Genomic DNA, 20,340 nt, shown 5'->3' on the forward strand with positions numbered 1-20,340 from the left:
ACCCCTATCTTTAGGTGCTTATTAGGTGTTGTTCCGTAGCTACCAGCATTATGTGTTTTGCCGATTGCTTGGAGTGAGTAGGTGCCAGCCAGCTGTCTCTATTGCTCTGTTCACAAATGCTGGGTAATAACAATAAATAGTCCCATGCAGTTCAAGGCAACTATACTAAATAACCTATACAGTAAAAAGCCAGACTACTGCAGCATAACTAAAAGGAATAATTACTTTACTAATTCATAGAAACAATACATGACAATACATTAGAAATGAAGGAGGAATCGGCACAGATAATCATGATATACAAGGTCTATGAGAGCAGCCAATTTATGGCTCCATGTAGTATTTAGACCTAATTTTAGCCCTCATATAGTTCGCAGGGTCCATCTATGCTCTCATATAGTGAAAAGGCCACCATCTATACCCTAACCGTACATTACCCCCCTTATTCCTCCATATAGAAAATAGTCCCTCCCTGTGCACCCCCATATAGTAGTGAGGCCCCTCTGTACCTTGATATTGAAATTTAGCTTCTTTGTGCATCCATATGGTAGTTAGGCCTTCTGTGCCCCAATATAGTTATTATTTTCTTGTTTCCATGTAGTAGTAGTTAGGGCCCTCTGTGCCCTCATATAGAAGTTAGACTTCCCTCTGTGCATCCATCTAGTATTTAGACCTCTCTATGCAGGCACCCAACCCTCTCCCCCCCCCCCTCCAAAAAAAAAGGTAGTATATTCCATGTAGGCATCCCCTCTAGCAGCATCTCATGTAGGTAATCCCCCGGTATGTATTCCCCATGCAGCCACCCTGTTTTCCAGCAGTAATCTCACTGGTAATCATCCTGGTGGCTAGACACCCCCACCATACCACCACTGTAAGTATACTGTACCTCCAAATTAGGTACCCCCTTTTCAGTTAGCCAGCACATCCCATACCCCAATCCCCATAGATAACATCCTTCCCAGGAGTTAGCCCCACCCACCCACATAGGTCTCCTCCTCTATAACTAAGGAGAAAAAGCCATACTTACCTGCTGTGAAGCTGGAGCACTGTAGTCTTCTCATGGCAACTCTCTCCCTGCTCTGTGAGCACACGAGCGACATCACTCATGTCCCACAGCGCTAAGGGAGGGAACCGTCTTGTGGCAACAACAGCCAATAGACATTTGTTAAGTCCATCTGCAAAAGCAATAGCAACAGCATTAACTGGCAAAATCTTCAGTGGGCCCCCTGCCTGTGTGGGCCCGGGAGCGGCTGCCCCCTCTGCCCCCACCAAATTACGCTACTGGGTCCTACAGAGTCAATCAGATTTTTGCTTTCACTTCTTACAGAACTGACTGTTCACTCGCTGCCAAATATATCTAGCTTTTTTTAGTTTTCCTTTTTTTTTTACAATAAGAATAATAATTTAAAAAAAAACAACATAACATATGAGGATAGATTACCCCTGTCCTTTACTTTTACCACATGCTGCAATGTCTTAGCAGGTCTACAGCTTCTAGTACTTTTGTATATAAGAGTTAAACACTGCATAGCTACTGGTGGATGACTGCAGGTATTGCTTTCTAATGCAACTGGAGTGTCAAAGGACATATCCATTACCACCTTACCAGAAAACATCTACGTGAGCTGTAAGGTAAGACGTTCTATAGAAAAGATCTGACGTTTCCCTATTTCAAAGATGCACGTATCACTTCAAGTAAAGTGTTTGTGTCATGAGCCCTGCAGGCAATAGGAGCTGGAAAGTGCTGGAAAGAAAACTATAGAGAGGAATGTTTCTTTGAAAAGATGTTTCATATGCTCTGTCAATAGGCAGGCCTGCTCATCAGACATGATCTTAAGTTTAATTGACCTGAAACGGGACATATGTTTTAATGCATTTTTAATTCCCTTTTGTTTTATCAGCCATTTGTCCTCCACACTCACTTAGATGCAGAAAATCCACTATTTATTTACCAGCTAAACATCACTGACACTTATGGGAGTGCGTGGTTCTGCCTGATGTTATAGGAGGAAGATGAATATGTGAACTGCAAAATATATTTGTATTGTTGTGTTGTGCAGATTGAACGCCTGGTTGGAGACAGTGCCTGCAGACTGCCTGGGCCCTAAGGTGCCTGCAGGCTATGCCATGTTCCTAGAGATGGTCAAGTTGACTGGATGGGGGGGGGCACAGTTGGTGTAGTTGGGAGATTCCCCCAGGACACAAAGGTTAAAGATGAACAAACTCATTTTACTTTATTCACAAAGCAAAAAGGAATAACAGTCTTTGGCAATGATTACAACAACTAGAGGCAGATGAGTGGAGCAGAGGAGAACCTGTGCAATCCACATTCTCTCTGCAATCCACATTCTCTCTGCAGTCCACTGTCTCTCTGCAGTCCACTGTCTATTTGAAGTCCACTGTCTCTCTGCAATTCACATTCTCTCTGCAGTCCACTGTCTCTCTGCAGTCCACTGTCTATTTGAAGTCCACTGTCTCTCTGCAATTCACATTCTCTCTGCAGTCCACTGTCTCTCTGCAATTCACATTCTCTCTGCAGTCCACTGTCTCTCTGCAGTTCACTGTCTCTGTGCAATCCACATTCTCTCTGCAGTTCACTGTCTCTCTGCACTCCACTGTCTCTCTGAAGTTCACTGTCTCTCTGCAGTTCTCTGTCTCTCTGCAGTTCACTGTCTCTGTGCAATCCACATTCTCTCTGCAGTCCACTGTCTCTCTGAAGTCCACTGTCTCTCTGCAGTTCACTGTCTCTGTGCAATCCACATTCTCTCTGCAGTCCACTGTCTCTCTGCAGTCCACTGTCTCTCTGCAGTCTGCTGTCTCTGCATCAATAAAAGGGAGTTCACACTCAGCTCCCAGTAGGGGGTCATGTACACATAGTACAGGAGCAGGACCGTATTTAACCCTAGGCACCCTTGGTCCGGTGCTTAGGGCAGCACCTTTCAGGGGGGCAAAACCAGGGAACAGGGGGAAGGAAACAACTTTTTTTTTCTTAGTCTCTCACCTCCCCTTCAGACTTGCCAGTTTTCGAGGGGGGAGTATGGCGTTTTTATCCAGTCACAGTATGGCGCTATTGGTTAGGCCTGGTGTGGCAGTGGTAAATGGGACGCCTGGAGCTACTACCTACCAATCCTGTGTTGAGAATTCCTTCAGACAATATGCAGACCGCTCTAATCATTCTATGTGGAAATTTTCTTATGTTTTAAGCAGTTAAATACCATTAAAACCGCAATTTACACATTGTTTTTACATGTAGAGAAATACATGTGTCCGAAACCAGGCTCCCATCTCTTCCTTAGTAGTCATGTGCTGTTACCAGGATTAGTGGCCATACAGCTATCAGTTACCGCATGAGGGTCTGGTTTCGGCTGCATGTGGTGTTGTACAGTAAATGTGGGAGCGCGGCCTAAGACTGATCAGATATCAATATGATGTTGAGAAACTAGAAAATCATGATGCTAATTGATGAGTGAAGATGGGGGCGTCTGCAGGTTTAGTGCCTAGGGCAGCAGCACCTGTTAATACGGCCCTGTACATTAGGCGTAGTTCCAATTGTTACATGGATAACTGGGGCTTAAAGTGACTCTGTACCCACAACCTAACCCCCCCAAACCGGTTGTACATGCAGTTAGCTTTTAATCCAAGATCTGTCCTGTGGTCTGTTCGGCACGTGATGCAGTTACTGTCCTAAAAAACAACTTTTAAACTTGCAGCCCTGTGCCCAATGGCTGTGTCCTAGATTGGGTTTGCATTAGGCTGGCACAACCTTTCTGTCCCTCCTCATCATTACGAAACGAGTAGTTTTCACTGCAGAGGAATAGGAAAAATGGTGAAGAGGGTGGGAAGGAGAGACGGAGGGGTGGTGCAAAGTTAGGGTACAGATACCCCAAAGCCACGGCCGTTGAGCACGGGGGCTGCAAGTTTACATTTTTTTTAGGACAATAACCGCATTACCTGCCGAACGGACCCCAGGGCAGATCTTGGATTAAAAGCAGCTATCTGAAGGTACAAGTGGTTTGGGAGGGGGGGGGGGGGGCAGATTGTGGGTACAGAGTCGCTTTAACTAAAGCCCAACAGATGTTTGAGCAAAGACCTTCCACCTTCTAGGGCCTTCCCAATGTTTATACTGTAGGCAAGGTAAGTGCATTGGGGCTCAATTGCAAATTGAAAAACATCCAAAATGATTCCTCACTGGATGACACAGTTGTAGATGTTGGTTTAAAAACTGAACATTCAAAAATAATTTTGGAAAGTTGTAAATGTCTCATAAGTAGCCATAGGACCTTACAGTAGACCGTAAAAAGGAGCCTAAATCTACCCTCAACTACCCTAAAGCTTAGTGCATTGACAAATATAACTTCATGAGTTTCCTCTTCTATATTCCATATACCCTTAAAGGGGTGTATCCATTTGGGAAATATAAATAACGTTATGGTAGATAACATGGTCCTAAAGGGTTACTCCAGTAAAAAAAAAAAATATATATATATATATATATATATATATATATATATATATGTGTGTATATATATATATATATATATATATATATCTATATCATAAAAATCAAAGTCTGTCTGTCTGTCTGTCCTTCTGTCTGTCTGTCCTCTATAGACTTCCAAACGCCTAAACCGTTTGACCCCAAATTTGGCACACAGATACATTGGGTGCCCGGGAAGGTTATTGCGAAGGTCCCGTCCCCGCCAGATGTACAGGAGGGGAGGGGGAGGGGAAAGAGAGGCGCCCCATAGAGATGATTGGGAAAATCTCCTCACTGCACACACAGGTGATATAATTAGCTGCAGCAGACACGGCAGTTGGAGCCTTAGCAACCAATAGGAATACTGCTTTCATTTTCACAGGGAGCAATGGTTGCTAGGGAAGCTGCCTCACAACATCCACAGTAATAACTGGTAGACCCCCTACTCCATCTATACAGTACATGTATACAGGACCCCCTACTCCATCTATACAGTACATGTATATACAGGACCCCCTACTCCATCTATACAGTACATGTATATACAGGACCCCCTACTCCATCCATACAGTACATGTATATACAGGGCCCACTACTCCATCTATACAGTACATGTATATACAGGACCCCCTACTCCATCTATACAGTACATGTATATACAGGACCCCCTACTCCATCTATACAGTACATGTATATACAGGGCACAACAGGTATACCAAACTGTGACTGGGTAACACTGCTACACCAGACCTGACCAATACCGCCATACTGTGACTGGATAACACTGTCATACCAGACCTGACCAATACCTCCATACTGTGACTGGATAACACTGCCAGACCTGACCAATACCGCCATACTGTGACTGGATAACACCTCCATACCAGACCTGACCAATACCGCCATACTGTGACTGGATAACACCTCCATACCAGACCTGACCAATACCGCCATACTGTGACTGGGTAACACCGCCACACCAGACCTGACCAATACCGCCATACTGTGACTGGATAACACTGCCACACCAGACCTGACCAATACCGCCATACTGTGACTGGATAACACTGCCACACCAGACCTGACCAATACCGCCATACTGTGACTGGATAACACTGTCATACCAGACCTGACCAATACCTCCATACTGTGACTGGATAACACTGTCATATAAGACCTGACCAATACCGCCATACTGTGAATGGATAACACCGCCACACCAGACCTGACCAATACCGCTATACTGTGCTGGATAACACTATCATACCAGACCTGACCAATACCGCCATACTGTGACTGGATAACACTGTCATACCAGACCTGACCAATACCTCCATACTGTGACTGGATAACACTGCCAGACCTGACCAATACCGCCATACTGTGACTGGATAACACCTCCATACCAGACCTGACCAATACCGCCATACTGTGACTGGATAACACCTCCATACCAGACCTGACCAATACCGCCATACTGTGACTGGATAACGCTGCCACACCAGACCTGACCAATACCGCCATACTGTGACTGGATAACGCTGCCACACCAGACCTGACCAATAACGCCATACTGTGACTGGATAACACTGCCACACCAGACCTGACCAATACCGCCATACTGTGACTGGATAACACTGTCATACCAGACCTGACCAATACCGCCATACTGTGACTGGATAACACTGTCATATAAGACCTGACCAATACCGCCATACTGTGAATGGATAACACCACCACACCAGACCTGACCAATACCGCTATACTGTGCTGGATAACACTATCATACCAGACCTGACCAATACCGCCATACTGTGACTGGATAACACTGCCATACCAGACCTGACCAATACCGCCATACTGTGACTGGATAACACTGCCATACCAGACCTGACCAATACCGGCAAACTGTGACTGGGTAACACCGCCACACCAGTCCTGACCAATACCACCATACTGTGACTGGATAACACCATCATATCAGACCTGACCAATACTGCCATACTGTGACTGGATAACACCGCTATACCAGACCTGACCAATACCACCATACCGTGACTGGATAACACCATCATATCAGACCTGACCAATACTGCCATACTGTGACTGGATAACACCGCTATACCAGACCTGACCAATACCACCATACCGTGACTGGATAACACCGCCACACCAGACCTGACCAATACCGCCATACTGTGACTGGATAACACCCCCATACCAGACATGACCAATACCGACACACTGTGACTGAATAACACTGCCATACGGGTAAATACAACCCTGCAGGTATACAGGACACTACAGGTATACAGGACCTCAAAACTATACACTACAAGTGCACGGGACCTCCACAAAACTATATACTACAGGTATACAGGACCCCAAACTTTACACTACAGGTATACAGGACCCCAAAACTATATACTACAGGTATACAGGACCTCCACCAACGATATACTTCAGGTATACAGGACCTCCACCAACTATATACTACAGGTATACAGGACCTCAAACTATACACTACAGGTATACAGGACCCCAAAACTATACAATACAGGTATACAGGAACTCCCCCAACTATATACTACAGGTATATAGGACCCCAAACTGTACACTACAGGTATACAGGACCTCAAAACCATACACTACAGGTATACAGGACCTACACCAACTCTATAATACAGGTATACAGCACCTTCACCAACTCTATACTACAAGTATACAGGACCCCAAATATACTACAGGTATACAGGAACTCCACCAGCTATATACTACAGGTATATAGGACCCCAAACTATACACTACAGGTATGCAGGACCTCCACCAACTCTATACTATAGTTATACAGGACCCTCAAACTATTTACTACAGGCATACAGGACCCCCGAACTATATACTACAGGTATACAAGACCTCCACCAATTATACACTACAGGTATCCAGGACCCTCAAACTATAAACTACAGGTATACAAGACCTCCACCAACTATACATTACAGGTATACAGCACCAACTATATACTACAGGTATACAGGACCCCCGAACTATACAGTACAGGTATACAGGACCTTCACCAACTGTACGCTGCAGGTATACAGGACCTCCCTCAACTATACACTATAGGTATACAGCCCCCCCAACTATGCACTACAGATATGCGAGACCATTAAAAACTATACATTGTGGGTATACAGAACCCCTCCAACTATGCACTACAGGTTTACACTAATTCCACTGATTAACTCAGATGAAACAATACCTTTAGCTTTGCCTCCTGGGCACCTTAGAACAAATCTAATTAACACACTGACACTTTATACCCGGGCAGCGCCGGGTACATTTTCTAGTATATATATATATATATATATATATATATATATATATTTATTTCAGATCAACTGGTGTCATATTAAGGTATACAGATTTGTAACTAACTTCAGTCTTCCAGTACTTCTTAGCTGCTATATTTCCTGCAGGAAGTGATATATTCTCTCCAGTCTGACACCCTCCTCACCCTCCACATGGTGGTGGTAGGGGTTCAAAGTAGTAATTCTTTGCTGTCACTCTTCTAGCTAAAGGAGACATCTTTTACATCAGCCCGTTGCCAAGGCCTGCTCTATACAGACTATGGGGGACATGTATCAACGGGCGTACAGGGGTTTTCCGACGGAAAGTGCCGATTTGCGCATAATTTTATTTGCAAATGGCCGATTTGCGAATAAAATATTTGCAAATCTGAACTTTCCGCCGGGTACGCCGGGGGGCGGGGAGGGGTTGTGAAAAGGGGGGAACGGAGGGTGCGGACTCAGAGTTCACTCGATTTACCATCCGTTCCGCCAAAAGATACGCCGAAGACCTACTCCAGTCCTCAGCTGGCGTAGGTTTCGGCCGTGCACAGTCCGCCTCTACATAAATCCCCGTAGCGCCGGAGATGCGGGGACATTTTTAAGTCCGGCGTAAAAAACGTCGGACTTAATAAATGTCCCCCTCTGTCTTCGGGGGTGTGCTTGTGCATAAAACAATTATTAGAACAGAATACAACATAAAATGGATTGCCATTTATAATAGTACCACACATATACATCAACAGCTGCAGCTGCTTAAATCCATTGCATTTAAACAAAGCATCAGTAAGTCCTTAGAAATAAGTCCTCCATATGCATAACACATCATATTATTCATGGAACTCATTTACATTTTCTTTAAATCAAAGATATTGTGACGTTCTTGCCAATCTTCACCCAATGCGTCTGAAAAGTGCTAATACCTTATTATCTTTTAGGAATAAGAAATGAGTAATATATGGATCCCATATTGCAATAAAATCTAATCAAGCCAATTCACTGTAGACAGTGCTATCCGCAATGTTCTCATAATAATCACATTTATTGTTAAGACTCTCATAATAGAGCCTGAGCTACAGTTCTACATTATCTATATAATGCTAGCTCTGCCATAATAAAGAAACATAAGCTAGCAACAGGTCCTCCACTCTTCACACCAGTGTACAACTCCCCACTTGTTGGCCTCTGTAGTCCGGCAATGTAGTGCTCAGCAGTAACAGCGCATATTATAAATCCAAGTATAAAAAGTATAAAGACTGTGGCACCCACCAGTCCAGAAGTAGTTTTAAGACAGTTCAAGCGACTCTGTAACCACAATCTCCGCCCCCCAAACCACTTGTACCGTCAGATAGCTGCTTTTAATCCAAGATCTGTCCTGGGGTCCGTTTGGCAGGTGATGCAGTTATTGTCCTAAAAAACTACTTTTAAACTTGCATCCCTGTGTCAAATTGGCGTGTCCTAGAGTATCCATGCCCTAGGATTGTGATACCTCTCTGTTTCACCTCCCCGCCCTCTACATCATTAGGAATGCCCCTAAAACAATTTCTCCTATTCATCACTTGTCTGAACACTGCACATGTGCTGGATTGTTAAGGCACCTGTGTACTGTTTAGACAAGTGATGAAGAGGAAAATCCCTGCCCGGGGGCATTCCTAATGATGAGGAGGGCGGAGAGGAGGGACAGAGGGGGCGTCACAATCTTAGGGCACAGACACTAGGCCACGCCAATATGACACAGGGCTGCAAGTTTAAAAGTTGTTTTTTAGGACAATAACGGCATCACCTGCCGAATGAACCCCAGGACAGATCTTGAAATAAAAGCAGCTATCCGAAGGTACAAGCTGTTTAGGGGGGTCAGACACTTGCTCGGTTCTCAAACACTTTTTTGGCCCCATTTTAACCTTGGTGTTTAAATGCATCTGAATTCGAACTGTTCAGGATTCAAACAAAAATTTACATAGTAGCAACTAGTGATGAACGAACATCCTGATGTTCGGTTCGGATCTCGAACACAAACATAAAAAAACATGTCTGTGATCGATCCGTGTTCGCATTCGCCATACATTCACGAACAAATAACAAACATACAGTAGAAGCGTACCTTTCGGTCTAGAGTTACACACATGCGTACAGATTATCCGGTGCAAAGAGTAAATAAAGTAGTGGCGTACATTTGCAAGTTCAAATATGTTTGAAAATGTTCATTATAACCATTACAATCATTGAACAAATTGTTTGTGATGCGAACAAATACTAACATTTCTGAACATGTTCCTTCATCACTGGTAGTATTGATCAGAATTCAAACTTTGCTTGGCATCTGAAAGTTTTACGAGTGAGGCGTCACATACAGTACACTACTGTATAAAATTGCTGGAGTGCAAATACAGTACAGTAGTAGTACAGTACTGTATAAGATTGATATGAATAGCGAAGAATACAGGAGCAGCACTCACCACTGTATAAGATTGCAGGAGAGCATATACAGTACAGTAGTAGTACAGTTAGTGCACCATCAACTCCCATCTGTTGCAGTAATGGGAGGGGGGGGAGCACTATACAGAAAAGGATGAGTGGGGAGTTGGTGACTACTGTACTATAATTGCTGTTTTGTTGAACATTTCTTGTTTAATATGTACAATATACAGTATAGTGCTCTTCTGTAATGTACTATACAGTATAGTGCTGTTCTGTAATGTACCATACAGTATAGTGCTGTGCTGTCATTTCCTGTACAGTATAGGGTTCTTCTATAATATACTGTACAGTATAGCACTGTCCTGTTCTGTAATGCAGGGACTAAACTGGGCACTCTTTAATGTAATAAATGAGTATGGTAGGTAATTATTGGTGGGTGCTGGAACCAATTAGGCACAATTACATTATTTCCTATGGGAAAACACTGCTAGTTTTCAAACTGCCCTCCTGAACCAATTAGGTCCGAGAGCAGAGGTACCATTGTAAGTTACTATAGACAACAGCTGTTTTGCTTTGTTCACATAGTTTCTTCCAAACCAAGCTCAATGATTAGAATGCAACCTCTGATGCAGTAATAGAGTATTCCCTTCTTCCCTATGTCCCATTTTAGGTCACCGTATCCCATGTTAACCCCTTAAGGACAGAGCCTGAAATGGCCTTAAGGACAGGGCCAATTGTCACTTTAGTGTTTTCGTTTTCTCCTCCTCGCCTTTTTTTTTGCAAATAGGCATATTTAAAAAGGCCGTATTGTGACTCCTATAGCACTTTTATTTTTTCACCTATGGGGTCGTATGGGGTGTCATTTTTTGCGTCATGATCACTAGTTTTTATTAGTATCATTTTTTTCTACATTAAACGTATTGATCGTTTTTTATTATTTTTTTATACAAAAAATGGCATTACAAAATGGGGGCATTTTGTAAAACTTTTATTGATCAATTTTTTATACTTTTATAGTTCCCTTAGGGAACTATCACATTCATATATTGGATCAGTAACACTGATCCCTGCTATGTAGAGATGAGCGAACCGGGTTCGGGTGCGAGTCCATCCGAACCCGAACGTTCGCCATTTGATTACCTGGGGCTGCTGAAGTTGGATAAAGCTCTAAGGTTGTCTGGAAAACATGGATACAGCCAATGACTATATCCATGTTTTCCACATAGCCTTAGGGCTTTATCCAACTTCAGCAGCCACCGCTAATCAAATGCCAAAAGTCCGGGTTCGGATGGACTCGAGCATGCTCGAGGTTAGCTCATCTCTACTGCTATGCCATAGCATTGCTGGGATCAGTGTTATCTGTGATCTTCTGATTCAGACTGTCTGTGGCAAGCTGAATCAGATGACCGATCCGAGGACTGCAAAGAGGAAGGTAAGAGACCTCCGGCAGTCAGGAAATGCGATTTGGACCCCCGCAGGCACGCTGCGGGGGTCACGGTCACTTATACTTAAACATCACAGCCTTTAAGGGGTTAATTGCTGGCAGCCACGCGATCCTCACGCGCTATGGGGCGGGCTCAGCTTGTGAGCCCACTCCATAGCCCGGGACCGCGCCAGGGCGTACATTTACGTCCTCTTGCATTAAGGCCCAGGCAGTGAGGGCGTAAATGTACGCCCTGTGTCGTTAAGGGGTTAAAGGCATAACCTGAAGCTTGTGCTCCAATATAACATCTGTAACAGTGCCATGCACTATTTCTATAACTACTATGTGACAGAGGGGCCTTCAGGTTTACTCAGGCACCAGTGTTTGGGTAAGACTCCTTATTATGCTCCGTGTATACCTACACCTCTAGTGCATGCATTTGCAGTTAAGTCCCTACAGAACAAAGGGAGAGTAACCTGAGTAACTTCTTTGTTGTGTAGATGCAGGCAATATGTATAAGATGAATTTGTATTACCATCTTGCAAGTTCTCTACTCCCACCAGCAGGCCTCCAAATAAGATCATTGTGACAGTAATCAATACTAAATTCAATAGCAAATTCTTCAGGGAAAGCTTCCTTCATTCTTAAATATCCAATTTTAAATTGTAAAGTCAAGAGCTTCCGATTACAGTTCATAGGCTACAAAAGTAACTGAAGTTTTGTTGTTAAAGGGAATGTGTCATCAGAAAATGGCATACTGTTTAAAGTGAATGTACCATCAGGTACATTTGCTTTAAGTACTACCCATGTATAGAATGGTGCCGACGCGGAGAAGGCGGTGCCACTCTCTGGTTCCCGTGTATGGCACCATTCTAGTCACAGGTACCAGGCTGGGGCTGAAGCACTGGAGGCCGGCCGGTCCGCCCCCAGTGGGAGGAAACCCCTTCCCCTCTATGACGCGGCTCCATTGAATCTTGACTAAAAAAAAAAAAAAAAAACAGTACGTCTTTGTTGGTCTTTGTGGCAATGATATTAATATCAATAATTATTATATGAACTATGCAGAAAATATTATAAATTTCTGAATGACACAGATACTGGGACATTTAATATAATGCAGCCAACATAAAAAAGGAAACACATTGCAATAATGTGATTACTATAAAGAAAAAAAAGAAAAAAAAGTCTCAAGGAAAGATCTCATGCTACAAACTGGCATCTTTTTTGTTCTAGTATCAAGGGATTTCCCAAGCAAATCTGTTCAGAAAGGGTTAAACCTCTTCCCACAGTCCTTTTCTCTCGCTCCTTCTAAAATCCCCTTCTTTTTTCCTTCTTTTTAATTTTTTTCTTCAATCATATTGTGCCCTCCTGAGCTGGTCCTTTGTCTGAGTAATTATTAGCTTCACTTTCCGTTCAGAGCTAAACGCTTTGTGTTCTTTGGTTGCGAGTTCTACCCCAATTATCTCCCTCCCAATTAAGCAACCTCAAATAATCGTGTTCTGTTTTCTCGAGGGCTTTTTTGTGTTCCCCTAGAGAGTCAGAGAAATCAGTAACCCCTTTAGTGCCAAAAAGACCAGTGGTGACCTATTATGGGGAGGCTTTTGTGTAAGTATTGAATTTAACACCCTTTACTGCTGTTTTTCCTCAGATTTGTTTCCAGTTTTATTTGCCCTCTTGTTTGTTATTAAACCTATAGTGGAGTGTCCTTTAAAATTATGGACTTTCCAGTCAACTCACATGGAAAGGTTTTTTTTGTTTTTTTTTGCAGAAAAACACAGACATTGTTCCCTGGAAAACCTTTTTAGAAGTACTCATATTTTAGCTTGTTTGCCGTAAGACTAATTGGTCACCTAGGAATGTTGGAGTGTGCACTATTATGGGGTTATTCCTAACCCAAAGCCTAATTCTCAGAGGAGATTCAATACTGCCTATATATCAAAGGAGAACAGAAGCAGTTGTAAGGCATAGTGATTAGTCAATATTTATCACAACAATATTCCATTGGAATCCTTTCTTTCCCTAATAAAACATAGTCCTGACCTTGAGATTTCATCAGTGAAATAACTTGGGCGTCTGGGACTGTGCTAATTACAGATGTTCTATACCAGGCTATGTAAGGAATATTCCTAAGAAATGTTTCCTAATGAGGCTGAAGTATAAGATTACTAATGTAGCCTAAAAGTCAAGTTTTAATTGATGTGCTGGTAGCTAATGAGGGCAAGATTCTGCCCCAAAGTATATCAATTAATAGTTATTAAGATGACAAAAATGTGTGTTCTCAAAATGTGCCTCCTAAATTATAGTGATGTATGCCTACTAAATGCTTGTCTAGAACAGATATTTGATACAACCCTAACAATTAAACTCTCGTCTACTAATACTATTTATCAAAATATATTCATTTACATATATATGGAAAATAGGCAGCTGTGAAGCGTCCCAGAACCCTTTGTGCTACTCAAAGTATTTATACAGTATGTAGGGCAGCACTGTTCTTATCTTTATTCTGTGTAATGTATGGTAACTATACTGCATTTCTATGTCTAATACTGTAGTTTTTATTCAGTGACAGAAAGCATATGCTGAAGGGAAGTAAAGGGTTAACTACTAAATCTGTGTTTCTGCTCATACAAGTCTGCAACCTACTTGTTGGAGCCGATCTGTCTAAGACCCTCCCTTCTCTAGGCCTTTACAGAGCTTTACTCTAGTCTCCTCATTCCCCTGAGCCAATGGTCTTGCTAGTTACCTCAGGTTGATTCCACCTATGAAAAACTCTCCCTGAAGTATAAAGTATAAATGGATAGATCAAGCCTGTGGATCTTAGTAGAGTCTTCTGTCAATGTGTCTGCTGGTAGTCTGCTCCAGTGTTCCTGTGCTTGAAAGAGTTGACTTCTTCGGGCCTGGCCTCTGGCCTGATCCTGTGTTCCCGAGTTCCTGCTTTCTTGAGCATGCAGTGCTAAAACACCAGAAGGGAACCAGCATGTCCCAGCTAAGAGGGTAATCTTTTTCAAAGTCAAGTCCTGCAAAGTGAAGAGGTCCTCCTGAAGCCTGAAGGTCCCCTCCTGCTTGTCATTTTCTAGTTAACACCAAGGTTCTCATCCTTTTGTCTGTCATGTTGTTGGCCAGATAAAGGTGTCTTACAGCAAGGTTGGATTTTCCATGAGTGCAGGTTTTTCTCTCTTTACTTTGCAGGAAAGCCAAAGCTGTCAAGATCCTCCTCAGCAGATGAACAGTGAACAGTGTCCCACCAAGTAGTAACCCTCCTTTAACTGATACTAAATTCTTAATGAGTCACTGTCGTATTATTTGTTTTTGCAGAAATCAATAGTCCAGGCGATTTTAAGAAACTTTGTAATTGGGCTTATTAGTCAAATATGCTATTATCTGCATTTAAAAAGCCTTTTTCCAGGTCCCCCCCTCCCTCCTCTTTTCCACCCACTGCAAAAAATCAGGAAATTGTGACTTGTTGCATCAGACGTACCCAGTCTTGTCTATAGAGAGGGGAGGGGGGAGGAGGAAGGAGGGAGTTAGTCGACAGCAGAAAGCAGAAAACAGAGGATTACAGGCACAGAGCTGGGTGACGGCTGTAATCTGAGCTCAGAGAGGTCAGTGCTGACTGTCAGAGGAGATAAGGGGTGAGGTATTTGTAGATTAACTCTTTGTTGTCCTGTTTTGGTCTTTTATTTAGCTCTCTCCATAGGAGAACAATAAAGACAGGGTTGAGAGCTTTAAACTGCTTTTTCATGATAAAAATGCATTTTTCGGCAAATAAACCCAATTACAAAGTTTCTTAAAATCGCCTGTACTATTGATTTCTGAAAAAAAAAAAAATCACGACCGTGTCACTTTAACCAACAAGCTTCTACTAGAGTCAGAGACTGTATTTCAGTGGATTAACTTTAGTTAACCTGCATACAGCAAAGGTACTATTACTTAAAGGGAATGAGTATAGAAATGAGTGAGTATACTCATTCAAGCTCACTATTCACTCAAGTATCTCAGTACTTAAAAGCACTCAATGCAAATATTATGTGGTGCTTAAAGGAAATTATTAGTTTCCTCCCCACGTGTTTGGCTGTTTTAATAAGTCAATAAACATGCGAGAAAGGGACTAGGAAGTCCTGCAACGTAGCAACTATGGTGGGTGCTGTCATCGCAGTGATTGGATGGCTGCATCAGGTGACCTGGGTCTTTATACAGTGATCCAGTGAAATAAATCAGCTCAATCGGGCTGATTGTGACAGGGACAATTTAAAAGGAACCAGAGGTTTTTCAACTCATACATCGGATGCAGATGCTCTCTGCTCTAGTGTTGTGCGGCCTACCCACCAAGTACTGTAACAATATACAGTACACAAGGGGGTGAACTGTGCGGCAGTCCTTGATCAGAGCAAAGTCTGGGAAATGCAGGGTTTAGACAGCCCTGCAGTTCCTGACACAAATGTCGGTGTGAATTTTGTCACCCTTTACTGCTGCAGCTGCTTTTACCCGTGTAATCATATTAAAGGACTGATTTTTAAGAGATTAAAGTGCTTGAATTTGTTCAGGTAAGGCTATATTCAAACACAGCCTTTAATTGGCATTTAATTAGTGTTTATTAGCACTATTTTGCTGTGAATTGCACAATTCGCTGTAAAATTGTAATAATTAACCTTAAATAAACACTAATTAAACACTACGATGTGTGAACATGGCCTCAGCGTTTATACCTGCAGAATTCTCAGGTGTTGCTTCCACTCTTCCTGCCTAGATTGTCAGTGCTAAGACCCCGATCAATACTCTTCACGTCAAAGGTTTTTTTTTGTTTTTTTTTATTAATGGCAGGGACACTTTAACCAAATCAGAGATCAGATAAAGTTACAAAAACACAGAAAATTCAACAGCTCACCGCAATGGCAAGATACAGACCCACTACAGACATGAAAATAGTTAAAAACAGCCCCCCCCCAACTGCCCAAAAAAACTTCCACAAAAATAATGAGGCTCTTGGTTACCATTTGCAAACAGTGTAAAACACCCCACCGCGATAAGGTGGCCTCATGCTCTGGGCGGACCCTACACTGTACAGCCCCCCTAACTGCTAAAAAAATTCCCACAAAAATAATGAGGCTCTTGGTTACCATTTGCAAACAGTGTAAAACACCCCACCGCGATAAGATGGCCTCATGCTCTGGGCGGACCCTACACTGTACAGCCCCCCTAACTGCTAAAAAAAATTCTCACAAAAATAATGAGGCTCTTGGTTACCATTTGCAAACAGTGTAAAACACCCCACCGCGATAAGGTGGCCTCATGCTCTGGGCGGACCCTACACTGTACTATGGCGTCTCCATGGCATGTAATACGCCTATGCTCTGGGCATGCAAGATCCATCTTATGCCGGAAAAAGTAATTCCACCCCCTGGGTGGGATGGGTGGAGTGCACGACCAAGTAGTGGCAGCCACTCCCCCCATCTGGACCGCAGAAAAAAAAGACAAATTTGGCTAGCTCTCCTTGAACACTATTCAAACTAGGCAGGAGCACGTTGCTATGGCTGAAATTGCAAACACACAAAAACTTGTGGTGGGGTAGTTAACACTGTTTGCAAATGGTAACCAAGAGCCTCATTATTTTTGTGGGAATTTTTTTATCAGTTGGGGGGCTGCTTTTAACTATTTTCATGTATGTAGTGGGTCTGTATCTTGCCATTGTGATGAGCTGTTGCATTTTTCTGTGTTTTTGTGTGTTTGCAATTTCAGCCATAGCAACGTGTTCCTGCCTAGTGTGAATGGTGTTCTAGGAGAGCTGACCAAACTTGTCTTTTGATCAGATAAAGATAGACATATCTGCTAGTGGTTTCTTTGCCACAACACAAATCAACATTTTAAGGTTTCTCCCGTCAATTTTTCTACCACGTAGTGGAAAGTTCTTAGGTTCTTTGCTGTTCCATGAGTAACAGACTTCATGATAACATTTCTTTCATGATACTGACAGAATATGGATAAACTAAATATAAATAGTTTATAGGTGTAATTGCTTAGATGATGTTGACTGCAGCATCTGAAGGGTTACAGAGCCAACAAGTAAGGGTGAACAGCACATTCACCATCATACATTTAGGTTTGTGAACTTCTGCTTGTAAGACAAACAGTTTTTTTTTTTCCATTTCTCATATAAGAAAATGAGCAGCAAATATCCATAGGGTAGAGCCGCTCACCTCATTGCCCAGGATGACTGTTCCCTATGGCAAAGAGACTATCAAATACAGGGAAATCGGGCAATCAGTAAATCAATTATAGGGTGGCTTCACACGTACCGTATCGCTGCGTATTTAACGCTGCGTTTTTATCGCTGCGTGTTTGGTGCGATTTTTACAAGCGAGTTTTGATTTTCACACGATTTTCATGTAAAAATCAAAACTCGCTACCCATGAAGCTACCCATAGGGTATAGAAATTCTGGGCACTTACGGAAATTTGTCCTGCCTGGTAGGCACTGGCTGCTTATTTGCACATATAAAAAGGCGCTCTGTTTGACACTCTTTTCCTCCTGTGGGTGTGGTTGTGCAGCACTGTGTTATGGCTGTGGCAGCATCCCATTCTCTGGGACACCGCACCTGCTTCCCCCGCTGGCAGACCATCTCTTTGACCCCCATGGGCCTCGCCTATCCCCACTTCTGTCCACTGCTCCTCTGTCCAAGACACACGTCCCCGCCTCCTAGGACAAGCGTGCACCAGGCACTCTAGATTAAAAGGCCAGTTCTCCCTTATTGGCTGCAGGCTACAACTATTTAACCAGCATGCATCTTGCAGTCCTTGTTGGAGCCTCTTCATTCTTGTGTTAAAATCCAAGCCCTGTGATTCCTGCCCATGTCCTGGTTCCAACTGTGAGTCCCGCTGCGATCCTGCCTACCTACCTTTCTACCTGCCTACGTGTCTCCTGCTGCACCTCACATGCTTCCGATAGCAAGTCAAGCCAGGAGTAGCGACTTGAGGAGTCCATCCCACCTTGCAGTGGGCTCCTTAGACTCTTGTCCCTGGTGCGACTTTCATCATTGCAAGCGGCGGCTCAGCGGATCCACAACTGTTGCCGTTACACTCTGTTCCATTGAAGTGAAAAGAGTTAAAGTGTAATATTACAAACAACCTGGGGACATTGGTGGAGCTGTTTTTGGGGACCTGGGGACATTGGTGGAGCTGAAAGTATCTGTGTTTTACTAATCCTGGATAACCCTTTTAGGGCATCTGAATTGAAGTACAAACTTATTTAGGGGCTTATCTGGGGTCTGAATTTATTTAGGTTTCTATAAAAGCTATAGATACTCTCTACAAACTCTATAAGCATCAGAAAACATTTTAGCAGTCTGAATGCAAAAAAAAAAAAAAATAATAATAATAAACGTGTGTTCAGTCAGAAAAGATCACCTGTTAAATCACTGGATTAAACAAACCTGTCAGCTCTATCTATATGTCTGTCACTCATTGTTATCATTGCTTCATCCATTATGTCCTAAATATAGATAAAGAAAACCAAATAAAACAGATCGGTAGACTTGGTTATTTAATGATTGAGGAAAATGATCTGATGTCACATATCTTAAAGATGAAAAAGTATGTGAACCCTGAGGATTAGTAGATAATCTGACAATCATATTATTTTCAGGTGTTTTTAATCAATGGGAAGACAATCAGGTGTGAGCTGGTGACCTGCTTTATTCGAAGAGCAGAGATCTATGGAAGCCTGATCTTCATGACATATGGTTGTGGGTATGTGGATCATGGCATGAACAAAGGAGATTGCTAAGGCCCAGAAGAAGAGTTGTTGATACTCATCAGGTTAGGAAAGGTTACAAAACTTTGAACAATTTGGGCTACACTAATCCACAGATTGATTGTGTTCAAATGGGGGAAATTCAACACCATTATTACCCTCCCCTGGAGTAGTCGACCAGCAAAGATCAAGTCAAGATCAAGGTGAATAAAACTCTGCAAAGGAGCCTAGGGTGACCTCTAAGCAACTCAAGGCCTTTTTTTACATTAGGTAATGCTAATGATCAGGAATCCGCTATCAGGAGGACATAGAATAACAATGGTGCACATAGCAGGATTAGCAGTCTTCTAACAATCACTTAAGTCCCTATTCCACGGAACGATTATCGTCCATATTCGGTCGATATCAGCCGTTACTGCCAATAATTGTCCCATGGAATAGAAGGCAACGATCATCCGACATCGTTAATGTCGGCTGATAGTTGCAGTCGTTTGTTTTTCAACATTTTGAAAAACAACTGACTGATACAGCAACAATCTGCTGCTGTCGCTCCGTGGAATAGGAGTGTCGACAGCAGACGCTGCTTTATGCTATGGGCTGCCCGGACGATCTAGCGATCACCTGGGCAGCCACCCGCAGCTACCCCTGGCCCTTCCCGGACTCACCCGCTCGCTGCTGCCACGTGGAATAGCAGTATGGCAGTGAGCGGGGAACGAGGAGCAAACGAGCGCTGAGAGCAAGTCGGCCCGTGAAATAGGGCCTTTAGACAAGTCAAAAGACTATTGGAACAATGACCTCACATTTACTAAACTTGTCTAAGTGCAAACTTATACTAGAAAGTTTTTAAATGTGCTGGAGTTATCAGGCTGTTTGATAAATCTGTCTCACTTAAAGGGAACCTGTCACCCCCCGTGCCGGGGTGACAG

General features: G+C 43.0%; 1 protein-coding gene across 1 annotated transcript; it reads right to left on the reverse strand.

Moving 5' to 3' along the window:
• Window positions 1–2,284: 2,284 nt before the first annotated feature.
• LOC138766392 (octapeptide-repeat protein T2-like) lies at window positions 2,285–18,646 on the reverse strand. Its single transcript, XM_069943971.1, has 2 exons — window positions 18,561–18,646; window positions 2,285–2,819 (listed from the first exon to the last, which is right to left on the reverse strand). The coding sequence occupies exons 1-2, from the start codon at window positions 18,644–18,646 to the stop codon at window positions 2,285–2,287; spliced, it is 621 nt and encodes a 206-aa protein (XP_069800072.1).
• Between the last annotated feature and the right edge of the window lie 1,694 nt (window positions 18,647–20,340).

This window comes from Dendropsophus ebraccatus, chromosome 10 (genome assembly GCF_027789765.1).
Source record: "Dendropsophus ebraccatus isolate aDenEbr1 chromosome 10, aDenEbr1.pat, whole genome shotgun sequence".
Taxonomy (NCBI): Eukaryota; Metazoa; Chordata; class Amphibia; order Anura; family Hylidae; genus Dendropsophus; species Dendropsophus ebraccatus.